The sequence below is a fragment of the Elephas maximus genome, chromosome 16, assembly GCF_024166365.1.
Source record: "Elephas maximus indicus isolate mEleMax1 chromosome 16, mEleMax1 primary haplotype, whole genome shotgun sequence".
Taxonomy (NCBI): domain Eukaryota; kingdom Metazoa; phylum Chordata; class Mammalia; order Proboscidea; family Elephantidae; genus Elephas; species Elephas maximus.
The window spans coordinates 76,857,688-76,881,177 of record NC_064834.1 but is presented as its reverse complement, the minus strand read 5'-3'; the positions used below and the strand labels follow the sequence as shown (position 1 = coordinate 76,881,177).

The window sequence follows — 23,490 nt, the reverse complement described above, 5'->3', positions numbered from 1 at the left end:
CGAGATTCTTCAAAGGATCAAAAGCCACGTCATTCACAGCTCTCATTTAGAGGTCTCCTCTCTCCCCTCAAAACTCTTGTTCCATCATACGCAATCACACGCCTGCTCTTAACCCACACCTCGATATTGCCCAGCCACACACAAGAGCAACATGGCCAAATATAATCACTCTATGTCTCTGTCTAAACTTCAAGATCAGACTCACCCTTTTCCTTCGACTATCGCTTCTTTAAGATGAATATATGAAGCAGGAAATATACCCTTTGGGAGGAAAGAAAGATAGTTATTTGTATTATCAATATGAAAACTGACTGCCAATCAAACAGCTGCTTCCCCACCCCCCCCCGCGCCCACAGAGAAAAGTCAGGGGTCAGAGTGGTTGGATCACTCTTAATTTCACAAGTCTCATCTGCATCCTATCAAAGAAAACACACAGAAGTGTAAAAGGGGGCAACACAATCAGCTAGCATTTCAAAGCAGCTGCCGATGGTTTAGAAGAGAAAAGCACACTTTTTGCAAAGGAAAATTTCCACAAGTCCTCTGTCTTCTCCGCAGGTCACAGCTCCTTTTACCTCTGACCTTGACTCTAGTAGAGGAACACCAACTGATCCCTAAACAATTTCTTTTTTTTAATGTCCTTTAGATGAAGGTATACAGAACAAACTAGCAACTCATTAAACAGTTCATACATACACTGTTCTGTGACATTGGTTAACAATCCCATGACAAGTCAACACTCTCCCTTCCCAGCCTTGGGTTCCCTGTTACCAGCTTTCCTGTCCCCTCCTGCCTTCTCGTCCTTGCCCTGGGCAGTTGGCTCCTTTAGTCTCTTTTCGTTTTACGGGCCTGTCTAATCTTTCGCTAAAGGGTGAACCTCAGGAGTCACTTCATTACTGAGCTAAAAAGGTGTCCAGGGGGCCAAAGAACAATTTTGGATGATGGTCTCTGACAGTTTCCCCTTTCCAAAAATCCATGATGCAATTGCCCTCAAAAGCTGGTCACGTGTGTACTGACTACTTACTGAAAAACCGCTGGAACTTTCTCAGGAAGCTCCAAACAGGGGGGCCATCTGCTAAACTACAGGAAGGTGGGCCGGATTCACCCAATCTGCACGACTACTGGGATGGGAGTAGCTGACGCTTACAGAGGGCTCTACATTCCCACCACCACCCGCCTGTCCTCAAGGCATACCGTGGTGGCTTGCATGTTGCTACGCTGCTGGAAGCTACCGGCATTTCAAACACCAGCAGGCAGGCTGGCTGACCTGAGAAAGCAGATCACTAGACCTTTCCTCCTAGCTTGTCTTAGTCCGGATGCTCTGCTGAAACCTGTTCAGTATTGCACTGGGGTGACCCAAATGGAAGGCGAGGTGGAAATCTGCTACGCTGCTAGTCAGCTCTAATGTCTCAAGGATTCCTAAAGGTGCAGGACAGGAAGGACTCTGCTGGGGGAGGAACTGGGGAGATGGGAAAGACTCAAAATTGGGGACAACCAAAAAAACCAAATCTGCTGCAGTCAAGTCAATTCTGACTCACAGCAACCGTACAGGACAGAGTAGGACTGCCCCACTGGGTATCCAGTGGATTCAAACTGTTGACCTTTTTGTCAGTAGCCAAGCTCTCAACCACTGCACCACCAGGTCAACAAATCCCAAATCAATATCGAAGTGGAACTATAGGTTTGTCATATGTGGAGATGGGAGGACCGGTGGGTGAGGGGGACAATGGGCCATGATTCTAATCTCTTTTTTACTGGTCTTCAAGTGTGGCTTGCACAGATGAAGCTGAGGGTTTCATCTGCGGGAATATACTTGTGATTACAGAAGGGGAAATAAATGTGAAAACAGAACTTTCCTTAGGAAAACGTGTTCCACTGTCCGCCTGGCTGGCATCTGTCTTGTCCACATGTCACATTCCACCCAGGTCATTGGATGTGTAGGAACATGTAACCCAGATCGGTAGCCCGTTTCTGTGAATCAGAGCTGGGTGGGCTGGGGGTAGGAGGTTGTCTTAGTCATCTAGTGCTGCTACAACAGAAATACCACCAGTAGATGGCTTTAACAAAGAGAAATTTATTCTCTCACTGTCTAGTAGGCTACAAACCCAAATTCAGGGCATTGGCTCCAGAGGAAGGCTTTCTCTCTGTGTGGGCTCTGGAAGAAGGTCCTTGTCATCAGTCTTCCCTTGGTCTGGGAGCTTCTCATCACAGGAACCTCAGGTCCAAAGGACTCGCTCTGCTCCCAGCACTGATTTCTTGGTGGTACGGGGTCCCCATGTCTCTCTGCTCGCTTCTTTCTTATATCTCAAAAGAGAATGGCTTAAGACACTATCTAATCTCGTAGACTTCATCAGTATAACTGCCACTAATCCATCTTATTCCATCATAGTGACAGGATTTACAACACATAAGGAAATCACATCAGAAGATAAAATGGTGGACAATCATACAACCACACAAGGGAATCATGACCCAGCCAAGTTGGCAGTTTTCTGGGGGGGACACAATTCAACCCATGACCGAGGTCTTGTTCCATCTGCAGACTTGGCTAGCCAACATTCCTAACAGCGTGTCTCACAGGACAACATCAACCCTGACTGGCTATGTGTGGGGAAGCCTGGAATGGACATCAGCCTGGCCCCTCACCCAAGCAAGTGTTCTCCTCAAGGATGAGCATCTCCTCAGCCCTCACAGCTCCTCCTGGCCTGGCACAGCCTGGTGGCTCTGGAGACAGCAGTACAGAAAGGCCCTGGAGCTGCTGGACGTCAAAAACCTGAAGTATAGACTCTGGGCCACAACCAGAAGTCCAGCCCAGTGAGGTGATAATGAGAGGCAAATGTAAAAACAGAAATAAAACGAACCATCTGTCCAGCATAATTAGATATTAAGATGCATAAGTTACCGTGGACAGCCTAACCGCAGCTTCAAATGGACATTACTTCAAAATCTTAACACCGTAGCACGAAACAGAAGAACCATAATTAGGTTTTATGAAGCTAAGAATGGAAGAGCCACAACAGAATTGTGTACGGGAGTGCCCACCACAAAGATCTGAGGTGTAATTACACGTCTTCATTTCAGAAGTTCAAAGGACCATGCACGCAAGTGGTCCTGGGAAAGCAGAAGTTCTTTCTTTTGCAACCAACTTAAAGAGTTTAAAACTATCCCTGAGCAAGAGGGATACTCAGCAAGTTTGTTAATGTATCATAAAGGGTACGACTGAAAATCACGGGCAGTGTCTTTTTTTCTGAAGTCACTATACTCAGATGATTCTCTTACACACCCAGTGTCTAAATAGGATGTAAAATAGGAAACGAAGACAAGGCCACTTTTTATGATAAGCAGCCAGCACCATATCACAGCCCAGCAATTCACCCACGGGAACGAGGCTGCAATTTCTGCCTCAAATATTGCTCAGATGAAAATAATTCAAGTCAGCTCCACATTTCAACCCATATATTTTTTAAATTGAGAGAGAGAGAGAGAGATGTAAAATTCTTAGGCACAAATGAGATGGAATTGATTTCCTCTCACAGTCTGATTTAGGAAAGGACATGCATTGTGTTTCATGGAAAGAAGGACTTACCTTCTTAGATTTTTTTCTTAAGGTGTAGCCTCTGTACCATCCTAAACAAACACAAAGTTGAACAGTGAGTTGGAGGAGACATAACAGGGTTGTAACAATAACTGTGAGTTATACAGAACTCGTATTCTTGCATAACCAGCAAAGTTGCCAGAACTGTCACCAGAATTCAACACTTTGGAGATAATTTAGGGGTTTCGTAAACAGCACTTCAAAGGGGACTTTCAGCATGGCTGGTAACCTTCACAGAGACCTCCAACTCCTTCCTGCCCATTTTCTTTTCTTGGCCTAGAAGCTGGGCAATCTGAAATTAAGAAGCACAGTTCCAAGAAGAGGCCTTGTCCTTTTGACAACTGTCCCCAAGTAGGCTCCTTGTTTCATACATTTTCCCCTCTCTCCCTCTGCCTAACTTGGGTCAAGGTCACTGGCAAGTGCCCATACCAGCATCCTCTGATCATCAAGTACTGTCCAGCAACAGAAAACCTATTGAGAGCTCACTTCCTCCCTCTTCAGTTTGGAGGAGCACTGCCCTGGAGCAGCCGGGATCTCACAAAGTACTTTTGTGATACAAAGTTCCCTCACAGGAAACTCAGGCCAGGGACACAGGCCCACCTACTCCCTTGGGGTTTGGCCTAGACTCAAGTTCCCATCCCCTCCATGTGCTGAGGAAAAGAAATCAGCAAGAGCATAAAGGGGGCGTGCTAGAACTGTGAGCACAGATAAATATTTAACGGAAGAGTCCCTCCAGCGATGGACCAAGCCTGATCACAGTCTTAGTACCTCCCATCCAGCTGAGGACAGAAGCTTGTCCTGCAAATGCCAAGAAGTACATGGCCAGTAACCGGTCTCCCGGTGGCTCTACTCCTGCATGGTATCAGCGAGATGTTCCTTATCCCAAACATTTGAAGTTGCTCCAGACCACCTCTTTTCCAGGAAGTCAGTCAAAAGCTCAGAGACAAATTCCAACTCTGCCCCCACAGAAGCTAAAGGACTCCATCTGAGAATTACAGACAGCCCTTGGGAAGTGCAAAAAAACTAGAAAAACCAAATATTGGGTTTTTGTACACTGTCAAAAGTCGTACCTCCAAAACAAGGGATATATGAGTTAGACAGCACCAAAAGAACTGAAAATGGACAAATGTTACAGAGGTTTGCCCTCCATCCCTCTTGGATGTAGTAATTTTAACAACCAGCGATCAAGGGGTGATTACGGACCAGGAAGCAATGAAGCTGCAAAGGACAATATCCTCCAGAGATAATTAAATAGATTCTTTCTAAGCATCAGAAAAGAAGACAGAGATTCTCAAAAGCCTTGTAAAAGATTTACAAAGACCCACTTATGCCCACGTAAACCCACTTCCCGTTCTCTGTACGGGGACTCAGTAGATTGATCAGGTGGCGCTGCAAATACAAAGTGTCTTGACTTCCACCATGCACTTGGAGGATTATCTCCTGATAGACATTCTGTCCAGTTCAGTGACTCATCAGGGCCCAATGGTGACAAAGGATTCACGGACAGCAAAATGGAAAAAAGAGGAAGGTAAAAAAAAAAAAGCTCTATTTAATCAATTCAAAGGAGTCTTCTTGATCCTTTTATTATATTCTTCCTGCATTTTCAGCATTAATATGCCCTTTCCTTTCAAAAACTGACAAGGGATTCATGCCCTAGGATATACAAGGAAATATAGCAAATCAAAATAGAACAGCAACCAAGTAAAACATGAACAAAGTTTATAAACAGTTTATAGAAGAGAAAACCAAAATGCATGTATGAAAAGATTCTCAAACATACTAACAATCAGAGTAATGAAAACTTAAATACTTTATCACTGCTCAGTTATTGGAGTGGTCCAAGTCAGAATGCTACAGGAGATAGCACAATGAGCATGCTAGAGAAAGTACCAACAGCCATCATGGGTGAACCATTCTGCAAGCAGAACCAGCCCAATGGGTGGAGATTTGGGGGACAACTCAATCGTCTTGGGAAGAAGCAGCACTCCTCCAATGGGCTGGGTGCCAGGTGGTGACCCACCTGGGATGGGGTGCAAAGGATGGCCGTTGGGTTGGAGGCTGGCCTGGAGGCCTCAGTGGCCATTTCTGAGATGGGAGCCTTGGCAACACATCTGCCTTTTCCAGTCTTTGCAAGGCCTTCAGTTGACAAGCAAACTGATGCGGGTGGCCAGAAAAAGAATTAAGGTGCATTTTGGAAGAAAATAGATCTTATCACTTTTAAAATTTTGAATAAATTAAGTTCTGATGTTGTAGTTCAGTCAAAAGAATAATTTCCTAATCTTTGTGCCATGCCTGCAATTTCCTTCAGGTACAACATCCAGGCTAACACAGACTCAAAAGAAGGGCCTGGCAATCTATTACCAAAAATCAGCCAATGAAAACCCAATGGATCACAACAGTCCAAACCGAAACCCATCATGGGCGTGGCGAAGGGCCAGACAACATTCCGTTCCGTTGCGCACAGGGTCACCATGAGTCAGGGACCAACAGGACCTGACGGCAGTTAACAAAAGCAACGGCATCCGGCCCCTGGGATCCTTCTGGAAAGGAATGGTCAGCAGGGTTAGTATATTGTGGACACACGAGGGTCATTTAACGAACATCTGTGGCCTTGGCTCGCCTCTCCTGCTGCTGATGATGGACATCTGTGTAAAGGCAGGGGCTTGCCTCAAATGACCCTCTATAGGTCTTTCCAAGTCCACAATGATCCGTCAAGTTCCTTTTCTTTATGGCAGGCACCAAGCCTTCATGAGCCTGGGAGAAAGAAATTAACCATCGCTTGAAGGTAAATTTGTTCTCTGAGCCTTAAAATAGAGTGATCATCTAGAAATTGTATTTCCTGGAGCAAGCTCAGCTATACCCTGAAAAGGATCACAGAGAAAAAGAGAATTGAATTTGACAAACAGAAATGAATTTTCTAGAGGAGTAATAGGAAGAAAAAGAACACACCAACCTCTAATACAATCCCTGAAATTTAAATGGTACAAGAGGAAAAAAACAGACGTAACAGATGGAAGTAAAACACTCCACGTTTGCTCGATGATAATAACGTCACCAAGTTTCCCAGTCAGAATTACTGCCCAATAATCAGATCGTGATTAACGCCACAAAGTTCACTGTCAAAGAAGGGGATTTTGTTTTATACTAAGGTTCCTTTAAAAAGACTGGAATTATTTTCATCAGAATCTAGGAAGACTGACTAGCCCAAAAAATAAATGCTCAGTGAAGACTATGTAAGGAGCCCTGGTAGCACAGCGGTTAAGCACTCAGCTGCTAACCAAAAGGTTGGTGGTTTGAACCTACCCAGTGGCTCCATGGGAGGAAGAGCTGGTGATCTGCTCCCATAAGGATTACAGCCTAGGGAACTATGTGGCAGTTCTAGTCGGTTCTATAAAGTCCATATGAGTCTGAATCAACTTGAAAAGAATGGATCGAGGTTTGGTTTGAAGACTCTCTCATGATGATGGCCAAAAAGTCCAATGTCTGCCATAAATTTTTTGGAAAAGCTAAATGTGTGACAAGGACAGCTGACCCGCCTTAGGATCCCATATTTGAAGAGTACATGTTTCTTATGACGCCAAGAACAACAAGTGCCCATTCCTGTATCCAGAATCGCACTTGTTAGCTACTCCAGAACGACATCACTGCCTGGTGTTCATTAAGCAGGATTTCTTCAACTGACCAGGGGCAAAAATACAGAAGATAAAAGAGCACTTTCCTCCAGATCAGGAAAGTGTCTGAGCTGAGAGGTTTGATCCTTAACCTCTACTTAATTTCTCTCTGTTTCCTCTCAGCACTGGCAATGCATGGCAGATAAGAAAATCCAAGTGTCAGCTGTAAAAACTGAAAACAAGCAGAAGGCGCCCATCACAACTGCTCATTCACTCAAGGGCTGGGTCTGCTCTGCAGCTTGACGTCTGCTTCCAGGCACACTTCACTAAATGCAGTCTCCCCTCCCCCGCCCCCAACAGGGCTTTTTTAGGGTAAAAGTTGTGAATGGAATGCAATTCTAAGTCAGCAGGAGTCAGATAGGGAAATAAGGGCTACCTAATTTTTTAATAAGCATTGTGCTTTCAGAGGTGTCTATGAGGAACTCATGGCCAGTAGCAGCTTGTCTGGGGTGCAGAAGCTTAGAGCCTCTTCACTCTTGTGCAAAGCAGATTTCAAAGACAGGCTTTGAAATTCAGTTTGCTGATTACTACGAGAGTCCCTGAAAGGTCAGTGGTTCTAACACACCAGCAGCTCTGCAAGAAAAAAGACCTGGCAATCTGCTCCTGTAAAGATGACAGCCTAGAAAACCGTACGGGGCAGTTCTACTCAGTCCTATAGGGTCGCTGTGAGTCAGGACTGAATCCAGGGCACACAACTAAAGTGGGTATTTTTGGGTAGTGCAAATGATTAACGCACTCCTCTGCTAACCAAAAGGCCGGAGGTTTGAGTCCACCCAAAGGCACCTCAAAAGAAAGACTTGACAATCTACTTCCAAAAAATCAGCCACTGGAAATTCTATGGAATACAGTTCTACTCTGACACACATGGGGTCGCCACAAGTCAGAATCAACTTGCCTGCAACTGTTTTTTGGTTTTGTTTCCTGTGGGATGTCTGCATTTTCCTCCCCTGGCTCCATTCCCACCTTCTGCTTGGAAGGGTTTAGTGAAACTCCGTCTAAAAGCAAGCTTGCTGTTGAAATAATTTCAACCACCTTTTATTCACATGCTATATGGAAATCACTCTTTCAAGCAGGAAATAAAGTCACCACGACTATAACACAATCTTACAAAACCTGCAGATCTAAAAAGCATGCCGTCACGGCTTCCCTTCTCTGCCACAATAACCGCAGCATAAAACCAAAGATGACCCATTCGAATAACTGACAAAACGCTGAATATGAAAACCAACTGCCTGAAAAACCAAGGACAGCAGAGAGCCACTGTCACCAACAGTACACTTATTGGATTATTACAACAATTGCTTCACTGAGGGACATACAGGCCACAAAACTGTGACAGTCTTTGTTCACCCCTAGGAAAATGTGGGTCACAGATTGAAAAAAAAAAAAAACAGGAAAGCAAAGAAAATTAGGAAATGACAATTTGGGGTTCATCTGAGGCATATTGTTAACAAATACATATGAAAACACTCACTAATTCACATCTAACACTTCAAAACAAACAAAATCTGAAATAACCTTAAGTGTATTTTCTTTGAAGTGGCTATTAACAGTCAACATTTCCATACACTTGTCAAAAAAAAAAAAAGGCACCGGTGAGTTTTTAAACGAAAACAATAATTTCAACAGAGGATTTTAGAGGTAAAAATGGGAATTTTTAGTTGTTCATCTGAATAAAGAACTATTTATATAAAAGCTGGTCTCCCTAACTGCCCCATCTGAAATAAAACCGAACCAAACCCATTGCTGCGGAGTTGATTCCAGCTAACGGTGACCATAAAGGACAGAGTAGAACTGCCCCACAGGGTTTCCAAGGAGCACCTGATGGATTCGAACTGCAGACCCTTGGGTTCACAGCTGTAGCTCTTAACCACTATGCCATCCATCATATAAAAATACTGATCACCTGAGGAAGGAAAAGGATTACACATACTATCTTCAGAGGGTAATGTTTTGTCCAAAAGTGTGCCAACTGCCCACAACAGTCAGACACACAACACCAAAGTGTACACTCACCTTCATATGTTTCCAAGATGTGCACCGTGTCACCTATTTGCAGAGAAAGTTCATCAGCTCCCCTGGCGTCATAGTTATAAAAAGCTGTTAGGAAGAAAAGGAGGAAAAGAGATTAATGGAGATAGAAGTGACCGTGCTGGGTTATTGTTGTTTGTTTTCAATATCAAAACAAATTCAGTCTTTGCACTTATCATCCCCTCTGATACCCACAGAAGTAGCCTTACCTTCCACAGACAAACATAAACTGTCATCAGTGTAAATAGGAGAAATTCCTTGCGTGGAACACCAGACAACCATAAAACCAAAACCAAACCCCTTGCCATTGAGTTGATTCCGACTCATAGTGACCCTATAGGATAGAGTAGAACTGCCCCATAGGGTTTCCAAGGAGCGCCTGGTAGAGTTGAACTGCCAACCTTTTGATTAGCAGGTGAGCTCTTAACCACTTCGCCACCAGAGTTTACAACAGGAAGAAAACTGAGGAAGCTGGCAACAAGATTCTAATTGCCGCTTTATAGACTAGTTTTATTTTTACTAATGGGTTTTTTTTTTTTTTTTATGAAATCACTTTTTTCTAACTATGAATCAATTACACATAGACAAAATAGTCTTTGGAAACCAAATTGATAAAAAAAAGAAATTATTATATGGTTAATGAGGGTATTAAGCCAATAAGCTACATTACAATCTAAGCAGGTAAAGAACATGTCCAACATTAACAAGGAGCCCTTAAAACTGACAATAACCAAGAAACGTTTGAAATCTCAAATGTTTATCCTGACATAAAGCCACTCAAATTTTGCAACAGGGTTGTGTTTCTCCTAAACGTCGTCTTTGTTGTTAGGTGCCATCAAGTCGGCTTCGACACAATGCGACCCCGCATACGACAGAATGAAACACTGCCTGGTCCTATGCCAACTGCACAATCTTCACTACATTTGAGCCCATTGTTGCAGCCACTGTGTCCATCCATCTTGCTGAGGGTCTTCCTTTTTCACTGACCCTCTACTTTACCAAGCATGATGTCTTCTCCAGGGACTGGTCCCCCCTGATAACATGTCCAAAGCACATAAGACTAAGTCTTGCCATTCTTGCTTCTAAGGAGCATTTTGGCTATACTTCTTCCAAGAAAGATTTTTGTTCATTCTTCTGGCAGCCCATGGTATATTCAGAATTCTCCACCAACACCATAATTCAAAGGCATCAATTCTTCTTTGGTCTTCATTATTCATTGTCCAGCTTACACATGCATATAAGCTGACTGAAAATACCATGGCTTGAGTCAGGCACACCTTAGTCCTTAAAGTGACATCTTTGCTTTTTAACACTTTAAAAGGTCTTTTGCAGCAGATTTGCCCAATACGTCATTTGATTTCTTGACTGCTGCTTCCATGGGTGTTGATCGTGGAACCAAGTAAGATGAAATCCTTAGCAACTTCAATCTTTTCTGTTTATCATGATGTCGCTTACTGGTCAGTTGTGAGGACTTTTGTTTTCTTCATGTCGAGGTGTATCCATACTGAAGGCTGTGGTCTCTGATCTGCATCAGGAAGTGCAGATTCTCTTCGGTTTCAGCAAGCAAGGTTGTGTCATCTGCATATCATAGGTTGTTAACGAGTCTTCCTCCAATCCTGATGCCCCATTCTTCTTCATATGGTCTAGCTTCTCAGATTATTTGCTCAGCAACAGATCGAATACGTATGATGAAAGGATAAAACCCTGATGCACAGCTTTCCTGATTTTAAGTCATTCAGTTAAAACACACAGTTTAGGAGTCTAGAAATCTGAAGCCTGAGTGCTAGTTCTAGGGGAAGGCTTTCTCTCTCTCAACTCTAGAGGAAGGTCCTTGTCTTTTCAGCTTCTGCTTCCCAGTTCTTTAGAGATTTCTGTGTATCTTGGCATCTATTTTACCCCCTCTCTTCTCTGCTTCCTTGTTTAATCTGTTTTATATCTCAAAAGAGATTGCCTCAAGACACACCCTATACTAACCCTGTCTCATTAACAAAGACAACCCATTCCCAAATGGAATTATAGAGGCACAGAGGTTAGGGTTTACAACACACATTTTTGGGGAACACAATTCATTCCATACAATTCTACCCTTTGGGTCCCCAAAATCCATGTCCTTCCACACGCAAAACACATTCCTTCCATCCCATCATCCCAAGTCTTAAATCCAGTCCAAGTCCAAAATCTCATCTTCTGAATTATCTAAATCAAATATGGGTGAGACTTTAGGCGTATTCCGTCCTGGGGCGAAATTCGTCTTCATACGTGAACCTGTGAAATCTAGACACAAGTTAGCTGCCTCCCAAGTACAATGGTGGAACAGGCACAGGGTAGACATTTCCATTACAAATGGGAGAAACTGGCAGGAAGGAACAGGTAACTTGCACCAAGCAAGACCAAAACCCAGCAGAACATATTACATTAGCTCTCAAGATTTGAAAATAATCCTCTGTTCTCTGAGACCATCTAGGCAATGGCCCTGCCTTCCGGACTCTGGGTGTTGGCCACTCTCTCTGAGACCATCTAGGCAATGGCCCTGCCCTCCGGACTCTGGGTGTGGGCCACTCTCTCTGAGACCATCTAGGCAATGGCCCTGCCCTCCAGACTCTGGGTGTTGGCCACTCTCTCTGGATCCTGGGTGGAGGTCTCTCAGCCCTGGGCTTGGGCTTCGCCTTCCACACCCCATGGGATGCAACTCTGTTCCCTTGGCTTTGGGCGGCCCTATTCTCCTAACCTATCTGAATGGCAACCCACCCCCTCGGCCCCAGCAGGCCCCTTTTTTCTGCCCCTTGGGCATGGTAGTCCCACACCCTCAGTTTTGGGCAGAAGCCCATCCTCTTGGTCAAACTGAATTGCAGCCCCATCGTTACCAAGTTAGTAAAGATCTGACTCTTTGAAACCTAGAAGGCCAGTGTTCCACCCTTTGACACACCATAGGCCACAACCCCACCTGTGAGACCCCAGAGGCTGTGGCCCCACTCTTTGAAACCAAGAAGACCCCGCTTCCTGTGCTCCTTCGAACAGTTTTGTTGATCTCCAAGCTGCTCCAGGGATGGCCCTTTTCTTTTTTTTTTTTTTGGAGGACAACAGATGTAGCTTCTTCGGCCTGTTTCCTGCCTGTAGAATTCCAATAGGAAAATAGCATTCTTTCCTTTTGTTCTTTCTCTATCTCCTTCAGTCTAAACTGAAGGGTTTTCTGCTGTGGTAGTTGGTTGTAACTATCAGTCACAGGCTTAATCTCTTTAACAAAAGATTGTGTAGACACGTCCTTGGTGAAGATTCTAGGGCATATGTCCTTAGTACAACAGAATTTTCCAAATCTGTAAAAGTTTTGTTTTCATTTTGCACAGCTCATTTTTAAGTCCCTCTCTTTCCTCTCGCATTTTACTATAAGCAGCAAGGAGAAACTATGTGGCCCCTTTAAGATCTTGCTTAGAAACCTCCTCAGCCAGATACCCAGGCTCATCACTTACAAATTCTACCTTCCACCAAACATTCAGACATAATTCAGGCGAGCTCTTTGCCACTGCCTAAGAAGCATCACCCTTCCCCCGTTGTCCAGTCACGTCTTCATCATTTTCTCTTAAAGCCTCACCAGAAACACATTTAATGTCCACATTTCTAGCACCATTTTGCAGCTGGCACCGTATAGATTCTCTAAGACGATAGAGACTTTCTCTACAGCTCTCCTCACTTCCTTCTGAGCCCTCATCGGAATTGCCTTGACATCCATAATTCTACCAACAGTCACTTCAAGGCAACCTAGGCTTTTAGGCACCTTAAAACTCTTTCAGCCTGTACCTGCTTTCCAATTCCAAAACCACTTCCACACTTCAGATATCTGTTAGAGCAGCACCCTACTTTTCTGGTACCAAATTCTGTCTTAGTTACCTACTGCTGCTACAACAGAAATATAACAAGTGGATCGCTTTCACAAACAGTTTTCTCACAGTTTAGGAAGCTAAAAGTCCGACTTCAGGGCGTCAGCTCAAGGAGAAGACTATGTCTGTCAGCTCTGGAGGAAAGTCCTTGTCTCTTCAGCATCTGTTTCCTGGACAATCTTCACATGGTTGGGCATCTCTCTTCCCTCATCTCTGCTCCTTCTTGCTTGTTAATCTCTTTTATATCTCAAAAGACATTGACGCAAGACACTGTACACTAATCCTGTCTCATCAATATAACAAAGACAACCCATTCCCAAATGGGATTATAACCACCAGGGTGCAGATTATGATTTACAACACATATTTTGGGGGGATACAATTCAATCCATAGCAAGATCCAAATAATATTCAAATAGCCCACTCCCACTAAAAAAAAAAAAAAATTCACGCCTCCCCCACCCAATGGATTCTAGCTAGTAAGATGTTGAACTAGTTGTAAAATTCATCTTCAAAATCACCCAGTGAATTTCTCCATCATCCATCATGTACACTCCAGCAGACTAAACCAGTTGATTTCAATGGCTAGTTTTCAGAAGCAGATCGACAGGCCTGTCTTCCTATCCATACTGATGTCATAGGATTGTGGAAGTATTCGCATCTTAAAGAAAATAACGCCCATGACAGGTTCCAAGATGAAGGTTCTTACTGTAGTTGTGGGCAGTTTCTACCATTTTACAGACTTCTATTGCTACCAAAATCATTTTTAAGAAGTCAAAGCAAGCATACTAGCCCATGTTCACAAAAATTCTAAAATAATCAAAAAACACATACGTAGAAAACGTCACTTTCTCAGGTAATATCCTATATCTTCACAAAAATTCATAAAATTTAAATGTCCTCAACTGACATAAATGGTTATTAGGAGTTATTAAGTTTATTTAGCATTTTATGTGACTCTTTAACAAGAAATGGCCACATCAGGGGACGGAAACTCAGAGCATATGTGAAATGTCCGCAGTTCAATATAACCATATTCCTAAGCCTCTAGGAGCCATAATGCATTTATCACCATTCTTAACAGCATCCCTGCCAGCATGCCTACTGGGCTATAGAAGTGGAAAAAACAAACACGTCAAAAATAATAAAAATGAAATAGGATGAACACATCAAATGGGGATACGTTCAGGCACATATGTGTTTGTAAGGCACAGACACGTAATTCCTTCCTTATTCTTTCATCTTTAAGGGCCCCCCAGCACCACGGAGTTAGACAGTATAAAAAGCAGTGGTGAAGATTCCATACATGACACATCTGGTTTAACTATCAAATGGTCTGTGAAGACTCATTATTTTAGATGAAGAAAAACAGCCTCAGAGGGTTAAGCACTTGGCCCCAAATCCACAGCAGAGCCAATACCAGGATACTCGTTGCTCAACCACCAGTCCGGCCTATGCTCTACTTACCAACAAAACAAAACCAAACCCGTTGGCATCCAGGCAATTCCAACTCATGGCGACCCCACGTGTTTCAGAGTAGACCTGCACTTCATAGGATTTCCAATGGCTGTAATCTTATAGAGGAAACCCTGTGGCATAATGGTTAAGAGCTACAGCTGCTAGCCAAAAGTTGGGCAGTTTGAATCCACCAGACACTCTTTGGAAACTCTATGAGGCAGTTCTACTCTGTCCAATAGGATCGCTATGAGTTGGAATCAACTCGAAGGCAATGGGCTTGGTTTGGAATCCTACAGAAGTAGATCACCGGGATTTTCTTCCTCAGCACTGCTGGGTGGATTCAAACAGCCAACCTCTCTGTTACTGCCAAAACAATCCAGTAAGAGTACTTGACAAGGGCATAGTGGAGAGAATAATGATCAATCCCGCAAAGATGTCCACATCCTATTCCCAGAAGCTGTGAATGTGTTATCTGACATGGCAAAAGGGACTTTGCAGATGTGATCAAGTTAAGGATATTGAGATGGGGAGATTATCCTGGATTGTCAGGGTAAGTCCTATGCGATCACAAGCGACCTTATAAGACAGAAGCAGAAGGATCAGAGTCAGAAAGAAGGTATGACGACAAAAGCAGAGGTTGGACTGAATAAAAGAAGGGGCCACAAGCCAAAGAATGTGGGCAGCCTCTAGAAGCTAGAAAAGACAAGGAAACATATTCTCCCCAAGAGCCTCCAGAAGCAGCACAGTCCAGCCAACACTTTGGTTTTGGACTTCTGTCCCCCAGAACTCTAAGATAATAAATTTGTGTTGGTTTAAGCCAGCGGGGAGACAGCCTGGAAGGTAAAACACAGGGTCTCGGAGCTGCCATCAGTTCACCATGTCACCATGAGCAAGTCACCACTCCTCCATAGGACTTGGCTCTTGCGCTTGTTAAATGGGTTGATGGACTACGGTGTTTTCCTGATGTTAGAGCAGTCAAATAAAATGGAGCAGGGGCACAGTAAAAGAACAGTCGTATGTTATTCAGTATTTCTTTTTGCCTTTTGGATGGAAACAGGTGGGAGGGACGGTGAAGATGAGAGAGAAAAGAAATCCATAAAAGAGCCTTTTCTCAAATTCTAATTGAACCAATAGACATAATTCAGAGATATTTTAATCTTTCTTCAGTGTACTACATCACTGTATGCCTTATCCACAAGTAGCCACCAACTACCTAATCTCGATCCAGTCCAAAAGGTCACAGTGCCCAAAACATGCCCATTGCTTAGGAAGTATGCTGCCTGGCCCAAGCCTTCGCCACATCTTAGGAAAATGAAAGAATAATCTCTAATCCATTTGCCCTGCATAAACTCCCTTCTCTTCTCCCCACCATTGGAGCTGACTTTCTGAAATCTCACTTCAAGACACGGCACCATTTCCCGCGGTTTTCTAAGTAATGGCAGAATTCTTCAGCTCGACATGGAGAGCCCTCCAGGATCTGACCTCAACATACCTTTCCAACCTCATCTCCCCTCGCTCACCAGCCTCCAGCCCCACCCAGCAGCCCTCTCTTCCCTCCCAGATCATGCCTCAAGCTCCTCCACTGGGAATGCCCTTCCTCCCTCTACTTCTGAAAATCCCACTTCTGAAATTCTACTTCCTTCACGTGGTCCTTATGAATTCCAACTTTCTCCCCCGCACCAGAATTAGGTACACGCGTACCTGAACTGACTGCCTGCTCTCAAAATTTCCTATCAGCTCTGTGATACCGCATGACCTTGTAGAGTTGTTTGTCTGTCTCTCCCACCAGACCACAAACTCCTTAAGGGAGGTGTTATAGGTTGAATTGTGTCCCCCCAAAAAATACATGTTGTAAATCCTGACCTCTGTTCCTGTGATTGGAGCCCTGGTGGTGTAGTAGTTAAGAGCTTGGCTGCTAACCAAAAGGTCCACAGTTTGAATCCACCAGCCGCTTCTTGAAAACCCTATGGGGCAGTCCTACTCTATCCTATAGGGTCGCTATGAGTTGGAATCAACAGGCCATCAATGGATTTGGTTTTGGGCCTTGGTGGTCATAATGACATTTGGGAACAGGTTGTCTTTGTTATGTTAATGAGGTAGGGTAAGTGTAGGGTATGTTTTGAGTCAATCTCGTACAAGGTATAAAATGAGCAAATTAAGCGAGTGAGATGGAGGAAGATAGATGCTAAGACACATGGAGATCTCCAAGAAACCAGGAAGCAGAAGCTGAAGAGACAAGGATGTTCCCCCAGAGCTGACAGAGAGAGAAAGCTTTCCCTAGAGCCGGCGCTCTGAATTCAGACCTCTAGCCTCTTGAGCTGTGAGAAAATAAATCTGTTTGCTAAAGCCACCCAGTTGTGGTATTTCTGTTACAGCAGCACTAGACAACTAAGATAGGAGGCAAACATTATTAAACGTTGGACTTCCCACACCAGCAAACACAACACCTTGCAGGCGCTCACTGAATTTACCTGGATCACAAAGTATTCCTTCCTGTGCCCTTTGCAATAGAGTGAAAGCAAAAGCTGTGTCATTTCTTCCTCTTCAAAATGAGCTTGTCCATGGCAAAGAGATCCAGGAGCCCGAGACTTACTCCATCAATAGAAAGAGAGACACAACATTGGCTTGCCCAGCCCTGCTCTGGGTCTTTCCAGTCGAATGACATAACCGACATTAGCTTTCAGGTTCAAAGCCTCCTTACACCACTGAAGGCGTGGGCTCGACCATCATTCCATCTCAAAATCTGCTCAGCTTATGGGGAACCCAAGGTCAAGGAGGGGACAGTGTTGACACATCGTGGGGTTGGCAACCAACGTCAGAAAACAATATGTGTATTAAATGTTTAATGAGAAACTAATTTGCTCTGTAAATCTTCATCTAAAGTACAATAAAAAAAGATGTAAAAAAAAAAAAAGGCTCAGCTCAGCGTGTCCATCTATCCCACACACTATCCCTCTGAAACATGATTTCATGATTTCAAGCAATTTAAAAGTTCATTAATTCTTCCAAAAAGTCAATTTGTGAAAATTAATTGCTGTTTGCAATTTCATTCCCTTTGTCTTGCCTTTAGTTGGAAAAGATGAAGTTTAACAGCACATATCTTCTTGGGGCTGGGAAAATGTAAACGAGGCCAGGGTGCTGCTGTCTATGCCCCCACAGGGCTTCATAAACGGCCCTCTGCCTCTCCTGAGGGTACACAAACCCCACACACACCAGGAGTATGCACTGAGCATTTCTGGGGCCTCCATCGGGCCAACTCTGGGCCAGTGCTGGGCTGGGGCAGGTGTGGGAAGGACAAGCTGAGCTGGGTCTCCTAAGCAACAACCCTTTCACACACTGGTCCCTATAGTAAGCACATCCAGGAAACTCCACATAGAAAGAATCAGGACATTATACACATCCCTCAAACTTGACCCTGAGACAGAAAACAGCCCCCTATTCCATACTGGAGGCGGAGATGGGTGTCCTAATAGCTGTCTTCAAAACAAGACTGGAGCCCTGGGGTACCACTCTTCTATGACCTGTAGCCCAACCCCCACCTCTCTGATTCAGGGGCAGAGCTGCCAAAGCAGGATTAATGCCACCCAGTGTCGTGTCATGCTGATATCGGAGTGCTTACTCCATTGTACCTTATCATCTCTTCACTTGTGTCTCCTCCACTCAACTGTGAGCTTTTCAAAGACAAAACCCATGTCTGATTTTGTCAAGTACCTAACAGCATCTGGCACACAGCAGGACCTCAAATACTGAGTGGGTGGATGGATGGATGGATGGATGGATGGAGAAGATGTGTGGGTGGGTGGATGAATGGAGAAGATGGGTGGGTGGATGGATCGACAGAGAAGATGAGTGGATGGGTAGTTGGATGGATGGAGAAAATAGGTGGGTGGATGGATGGATGGAGAAGATGAGTGGATGGGTAGGTGAATGGATAGAGAAGATGAGTGGATGAGTAGGTGGATGGATGGAGAAGATGGGTGGGTGGATAGGTAGATGAATGGAGAAGATGGGTGGGTGGATAGGTAGATGAATGGAGAAGATGGGTGGGTGGATGGACGGACAGATAGGTGGGTGGATGGGTGGATGGATAATGAAGATGGGTAGGCAAGTGGATGGGAAAGATGGGTGGATGGACGGGGGAAGGACAGATGGACAGATGGGTGGGTGGGTCAGTGGGAGGATGGATGGACAGATGGATGAATATGGTAGGAACGAAGGAAGGAATGCAGGCAGGCTCTTAGAGCTTGTGTCTAACAACACTACTAAAAGTGTTGTCTCTATTGAGTTGGTGTGTGTTTTGCTGTGTATATTCTAAACAATAACAAAATAAAGACTTTTTTTAAAAAAGCGTTCTCTCTAATATTTTTTAAAGATACAATGAATTAAAAAAAAAAAAAAAAACCTGCTAAGGCAAATAAGGAAAGTTTGGATTTAGCATTTCCTGTTGCTTTAAGCTTCGAAGCATTCAGACTCCAGTGGGTTCAACAGCCCCCCTCACCTGATCTGATGCATCAGGCTTGAACAGGAGGAGGGAGCACATAGGGAAGCAAGGGAAAACACATTCAAGGTCAAAGGACACCTCCCATTGCATCTGCATATACGTGTTTGATAGAACACCCCACGTTCCTAAAAAGCATATTACTTTCAAGGTCACCAAGGTTATTCTTTCTTGGTTGCTATCTTTCTTATTTAGGAATACAGAGATGGTTTCTGTGCCAATACAATCCCCTGAGGTAGGACTGCATGCAATGTTTGGATATGAGAATCAAGGAACTCATCTAAATAATTACAGAAATGGAGCAGGGGCATGGAAAGATAAAGGAACTGTCTTTTTTTATTCAGTATTTCTTTTTGCCTTCTGGATGGAAACAGGTGGGAGGGATGGTGAAGATAAGAGTGTGAAAAGAAATATATAAAAGAGCCCTTTCTCAAATTCTAATTGAACTGACAGGCACAATTCAAAGATATTTTAATATCTTTCTACAGTATAAAATATCACTGCATGCCTTATCCACAAGTAGCCAACGACTATCTTATCTTGATCTAGTCCAAAAGGTCACAGTGCCCAAAATGTGCTGGTTGCTTAAGAAGTATACGGGCTTTTGAACCAGGGTCAGCTTTATGAAACCAGGCATTCATTGCTTTTCTATGACAGAAAAAGTAAGAATCCATTTTTTGTACATTTTCATCTTTCATAAAGTCAGTCCCAGGATAGAAAGCCATTGGCCCAATATTGATGGTCTTTGGAAATCCACTCACAAATAAGCAAAAGATTAGCTGATCTACAAATTATCTATTTTTGCATTTAATTTTGCTCAGCTGCAAAGAGGCGTAGCTACGAGATACAGAAAGAGATTTAATCTCTTTAATCATCCTTCTTCAAGGCAGAAAGGTTATTGCAACTTGGGAAAATACATGCCTCGAAATAACCCAGCACTTACCCAGTCAGGCCATGGGGATATACAGTGACCTCACCTCATGCGGCCCCAGCCAAACCTGGCCAGTGGCCAGCCCCAAAGGGCTCACTGCAGCCAAGGCACCACGTGGGACCAGGGGCTGGTCCAATGAGATCCTCAGTGGAACCAAAGACAGAACAAAGCCTGTCTTACTTTCTCTCCTGTAAACCTGGCCGGTACTCACATTTTCCCAGGTTCTACCTGGAGGGTGACAGGAGCAGGGAAAAGCATACAGGCCTGGGGACCTCACCTGGGGCAGGGGCTGGCCAGGTCCCCACCACTGGGGACACAAAGGAAGAAAAGGACAAGGGTAGAAAAATTTGACTTAGAATCACACATCCGTGCTGCTACATGATAAGATTCAGTTACCGAGTCCCCTCTACGGCTCCTCCTGGGCTTCAGGGAAATTGCTGGAGCTATTTATTCTGCAGAAAGTGAGTTTCCTCCTTCTCCCCTCCTTCCATACCTGCACCATAGCATTAAGTCTTATACGAATGGTGACGGCTGGAGGAAGGGAAGAGCAAAGAGAACATTCCAGAATGCAATTTGTTCTTCTCTATGGCTAAGACTCAGCATATCACTAAAAAAAAAAAAAAAAGCATACATATAATATCCACCAATAAAGCCAGCAATCAAGGGGGGAGCCTTTGTCATTACAGAAAGGTGAACAGGGGAGCTGTGGTACACTGAACCCATTGTCCTGTCCCCTCCCAGCTCAGGCCTGCGTCCCAACAGTTCCATCTGTCTGGAATGCCCTTTCTTCCCCCTCTTCACCTGGCGTGCTACTCCAGGTCAGCACTTCAGCACAGAAACCTTGCCTGTTGCTTTCCACCCACCACAGAGTTAAGCACGGCCTCCTACATGGACTCTTTACTCATCCTTTTGCTACTAGAAGCACTTATGATGTCATAAATAAAAACAAAAATTAAACCCACTGCCGTCTAGCCGATTCCAACTTGTAGCGAACCTCTAGGACAGAGTAGAACTGCCCCATAGGGTTTCCAAGGCTATAAATTTTTACAGAAGCAGACTGCCACATCTTTCTCCTGAGGAGCAGCTGGTGGGTACGAACTACTAACCTTTCAGTTAGCAGCTGAGCACTTAACCACTGAGCAGCCAGGGCTCCTCTTATGTAAAAGGTGCCAGTAAACATTTGTTAAATGGCGCCATGAGTAAGGACCTCCCTCCTCCTGCTTCCCACGCCGAGAACAGCTCTTCTTAGCCCTCTCCCCTCCCCTCTTGCTCCTGACTTCTTTCCCAGCACCCTGCACCTCGTCCATCTCTGTATCCAAGCCCTACAGAGCCTGGCCCCTACACTGACACAAACATTCAGTGAGTGAATCACTGAATAAACCAACACAGGAATTCACAGTGGCAAAACTACTACCTGAAACCTAAAGGCAGTGGAGAATACTGTGGGTTTGTTGGAGTTTATTTCACATTAAAAGCTGATAATCAGACTGGGGTCTTGGCTAGCCAAGACAATGTCAACACCTAAACGCAGGGTTTCATGAGAGCAAATGGGACCAAGAGCACTGGCCACACGGTGCCTCTTTAGCAAACATACACCTTGCTCTGCTCCGACAGGCCGCAAGGCAGGAGCTGGTCACATCTGGGCTGGGATGGCAGCTCCCCTGGTGGAAGAATGTTTGTCTGAAAGAAAAGGCCTGGGTGGGGCAGAACAGCAGAGCACCGAGCAACACTGGCCTGCGAAGGAAGATGGGTCCACATAGTCCCCAAACCGCTGAATCAGGATGAAGCCTCTAGTGCTCTGCGGCCTCTATTCCAGGGTACTAATTCTCCCGTGCCCTCTTGAGAAAACTTCCTGCTTTTCCCAAGGGGCCACAGGCTGCCCAATGGTCTCCACACTCCATCCTCCTGTCATGGAAGTTAAGACATCCTCATCGTCCCAGTCGGCTTCTGTAGAAACGTGGGAAAACACACTATGCCAAGACGCCAAACACAGGACCCCCTGTGGTCCCCGCAAGCTGTGACTTCCCTTTCTACCTGCCACCATGCAGCTGGCTCCTGACACCCAGCAAACCTAAGGATTTAAACCCACTGGGTAAAAAAAAGTGACATCCTGCATATTACATGAAGATTATTAAAAAAAAATAAATAACCTTGCTGTCAACCCCAACTCATAGCGACCCAAAGGACAGAGTAGAACTGTCCCACAGAGTTTCCAGCGAGCGCCTGGTGGATTCAAACTGCTGACCTTTTGGTTAGCAGCCAAGCACTTTAACCACTGCACCATCAGGGTTTCCTACATGAACACAGTGGTATGTATCTAACATCTCAAAATACAAGAAAAGTTCAATGATGCAGTGAGCCCCAAAACAACGAGGATACATACATATATAAATACAACATGTGCATAGATACACTGATACACATGGATTTTTAGGGGATATGATAAAGTATACAATCTTAGCTGATCAGTTCATTGAGTTTTGACAACTATGAGTTGGAATCGACTCGACGGCAACAGATCTGGTTCTGGTTTGGATACACCACGTACATCAAAAACAAGATTTCCAGAAAGTGCTCTCAACGCCTCTCTCTAGGCAATTTCCCTACCCCACCACCACTTTCTAATTTCTGTCATCATAAAGGAGCCCTGGTGGCGCAGTGGTTAAGAGCTCGGCTACTAACCAAAAGGTGCAGTTCAAATCCACCAGCCACTCCTTGGAAACCCAGTGGGGCAGTTCTACTCTGTCCTGTAGGATCGCTGTGAGTCAAAATCAACTTGACAGCACGAGTTTTTTGTTTTATCAACACAGATGTTTTGGTAATTCTCGGACTTTATACAAATGGAATCACGTCTGTTCTCTGTCATGACTGGCTTCTTTTCTCGCCATAATGTTCTTGACAGTCATCCAGGTAGATTAACAGTAGCTGGTTCTTTTCTATTGTTGACCAGTATTCCCAAACCAAACCTACTGCTGTCAGGTCAACTCCAACTCATAATGACCCTACAGGACAGGGCAGAATTGCCCCATAGGGTTTCCAAGGCATTAAGCTTTATAGAAGCAGACCGCCACGTCTTTCTCCCACTGAGCAGCCGGTGGGTTCGAACCGCCAATCTTTCAGTTAACAGCCGAGCACTTAACCACTGCACCACCAGGGACTGCACAATAAACATCAGCGTCCATTAAAAGGGGCTCACGTCCAAGGTGGGGACCTGCTTTCCTGTAAAGACAGCGCCCTCCTCCTGGCCCCTGCCCTCCCCTTCTGAGCCCCACACTCCTCTAATTCTGCTAGACCAGGACCTGGTACAGTCATTTCTGGAAGGACAAAAACAGAGGGGAGATGCTGATACCCTGCAGGGCCTCAGACACAGGGCCTGAAAGCTGACACCCCAGTCCCACCAGCCAACAGAGGGCTATGCTCAAAAGAGAGAGCCT

General features: G+C 44.6%; 1 protein-coding gene across 2 annotated transcripts in view; it reads right to left on the bottom strand.

Moving 5' to 3' along the window:
* DOCK1 (dedicator of cytokinesis 1) overlaps positions 1–23,490 on the bottom strand; it is a 540,104-nt gene that overhangs the window by 471,268 nt on the left and 45,346 nt on the right. For both annotated transcript variants that reach the window (XM_049855211.1, XM_049855210.1), the window contains exons 2-4: positions 9,280–9,363; positions 3,584–3,624; positions 206–261 (exon numbers count right to left, since the gene is read on the bottom strand). In XM_049855211.1, coding sequence (XP_049711168.1) covers positions 206–261; positions 3,584–3,624; positions 9,280–9,363 — 181 coding nt within the window. The remainder of the gene's footprint in view (positions 1–205; positions 262–3,583; positions 3,625–9,279; positions 9,364–23,490) is intronic.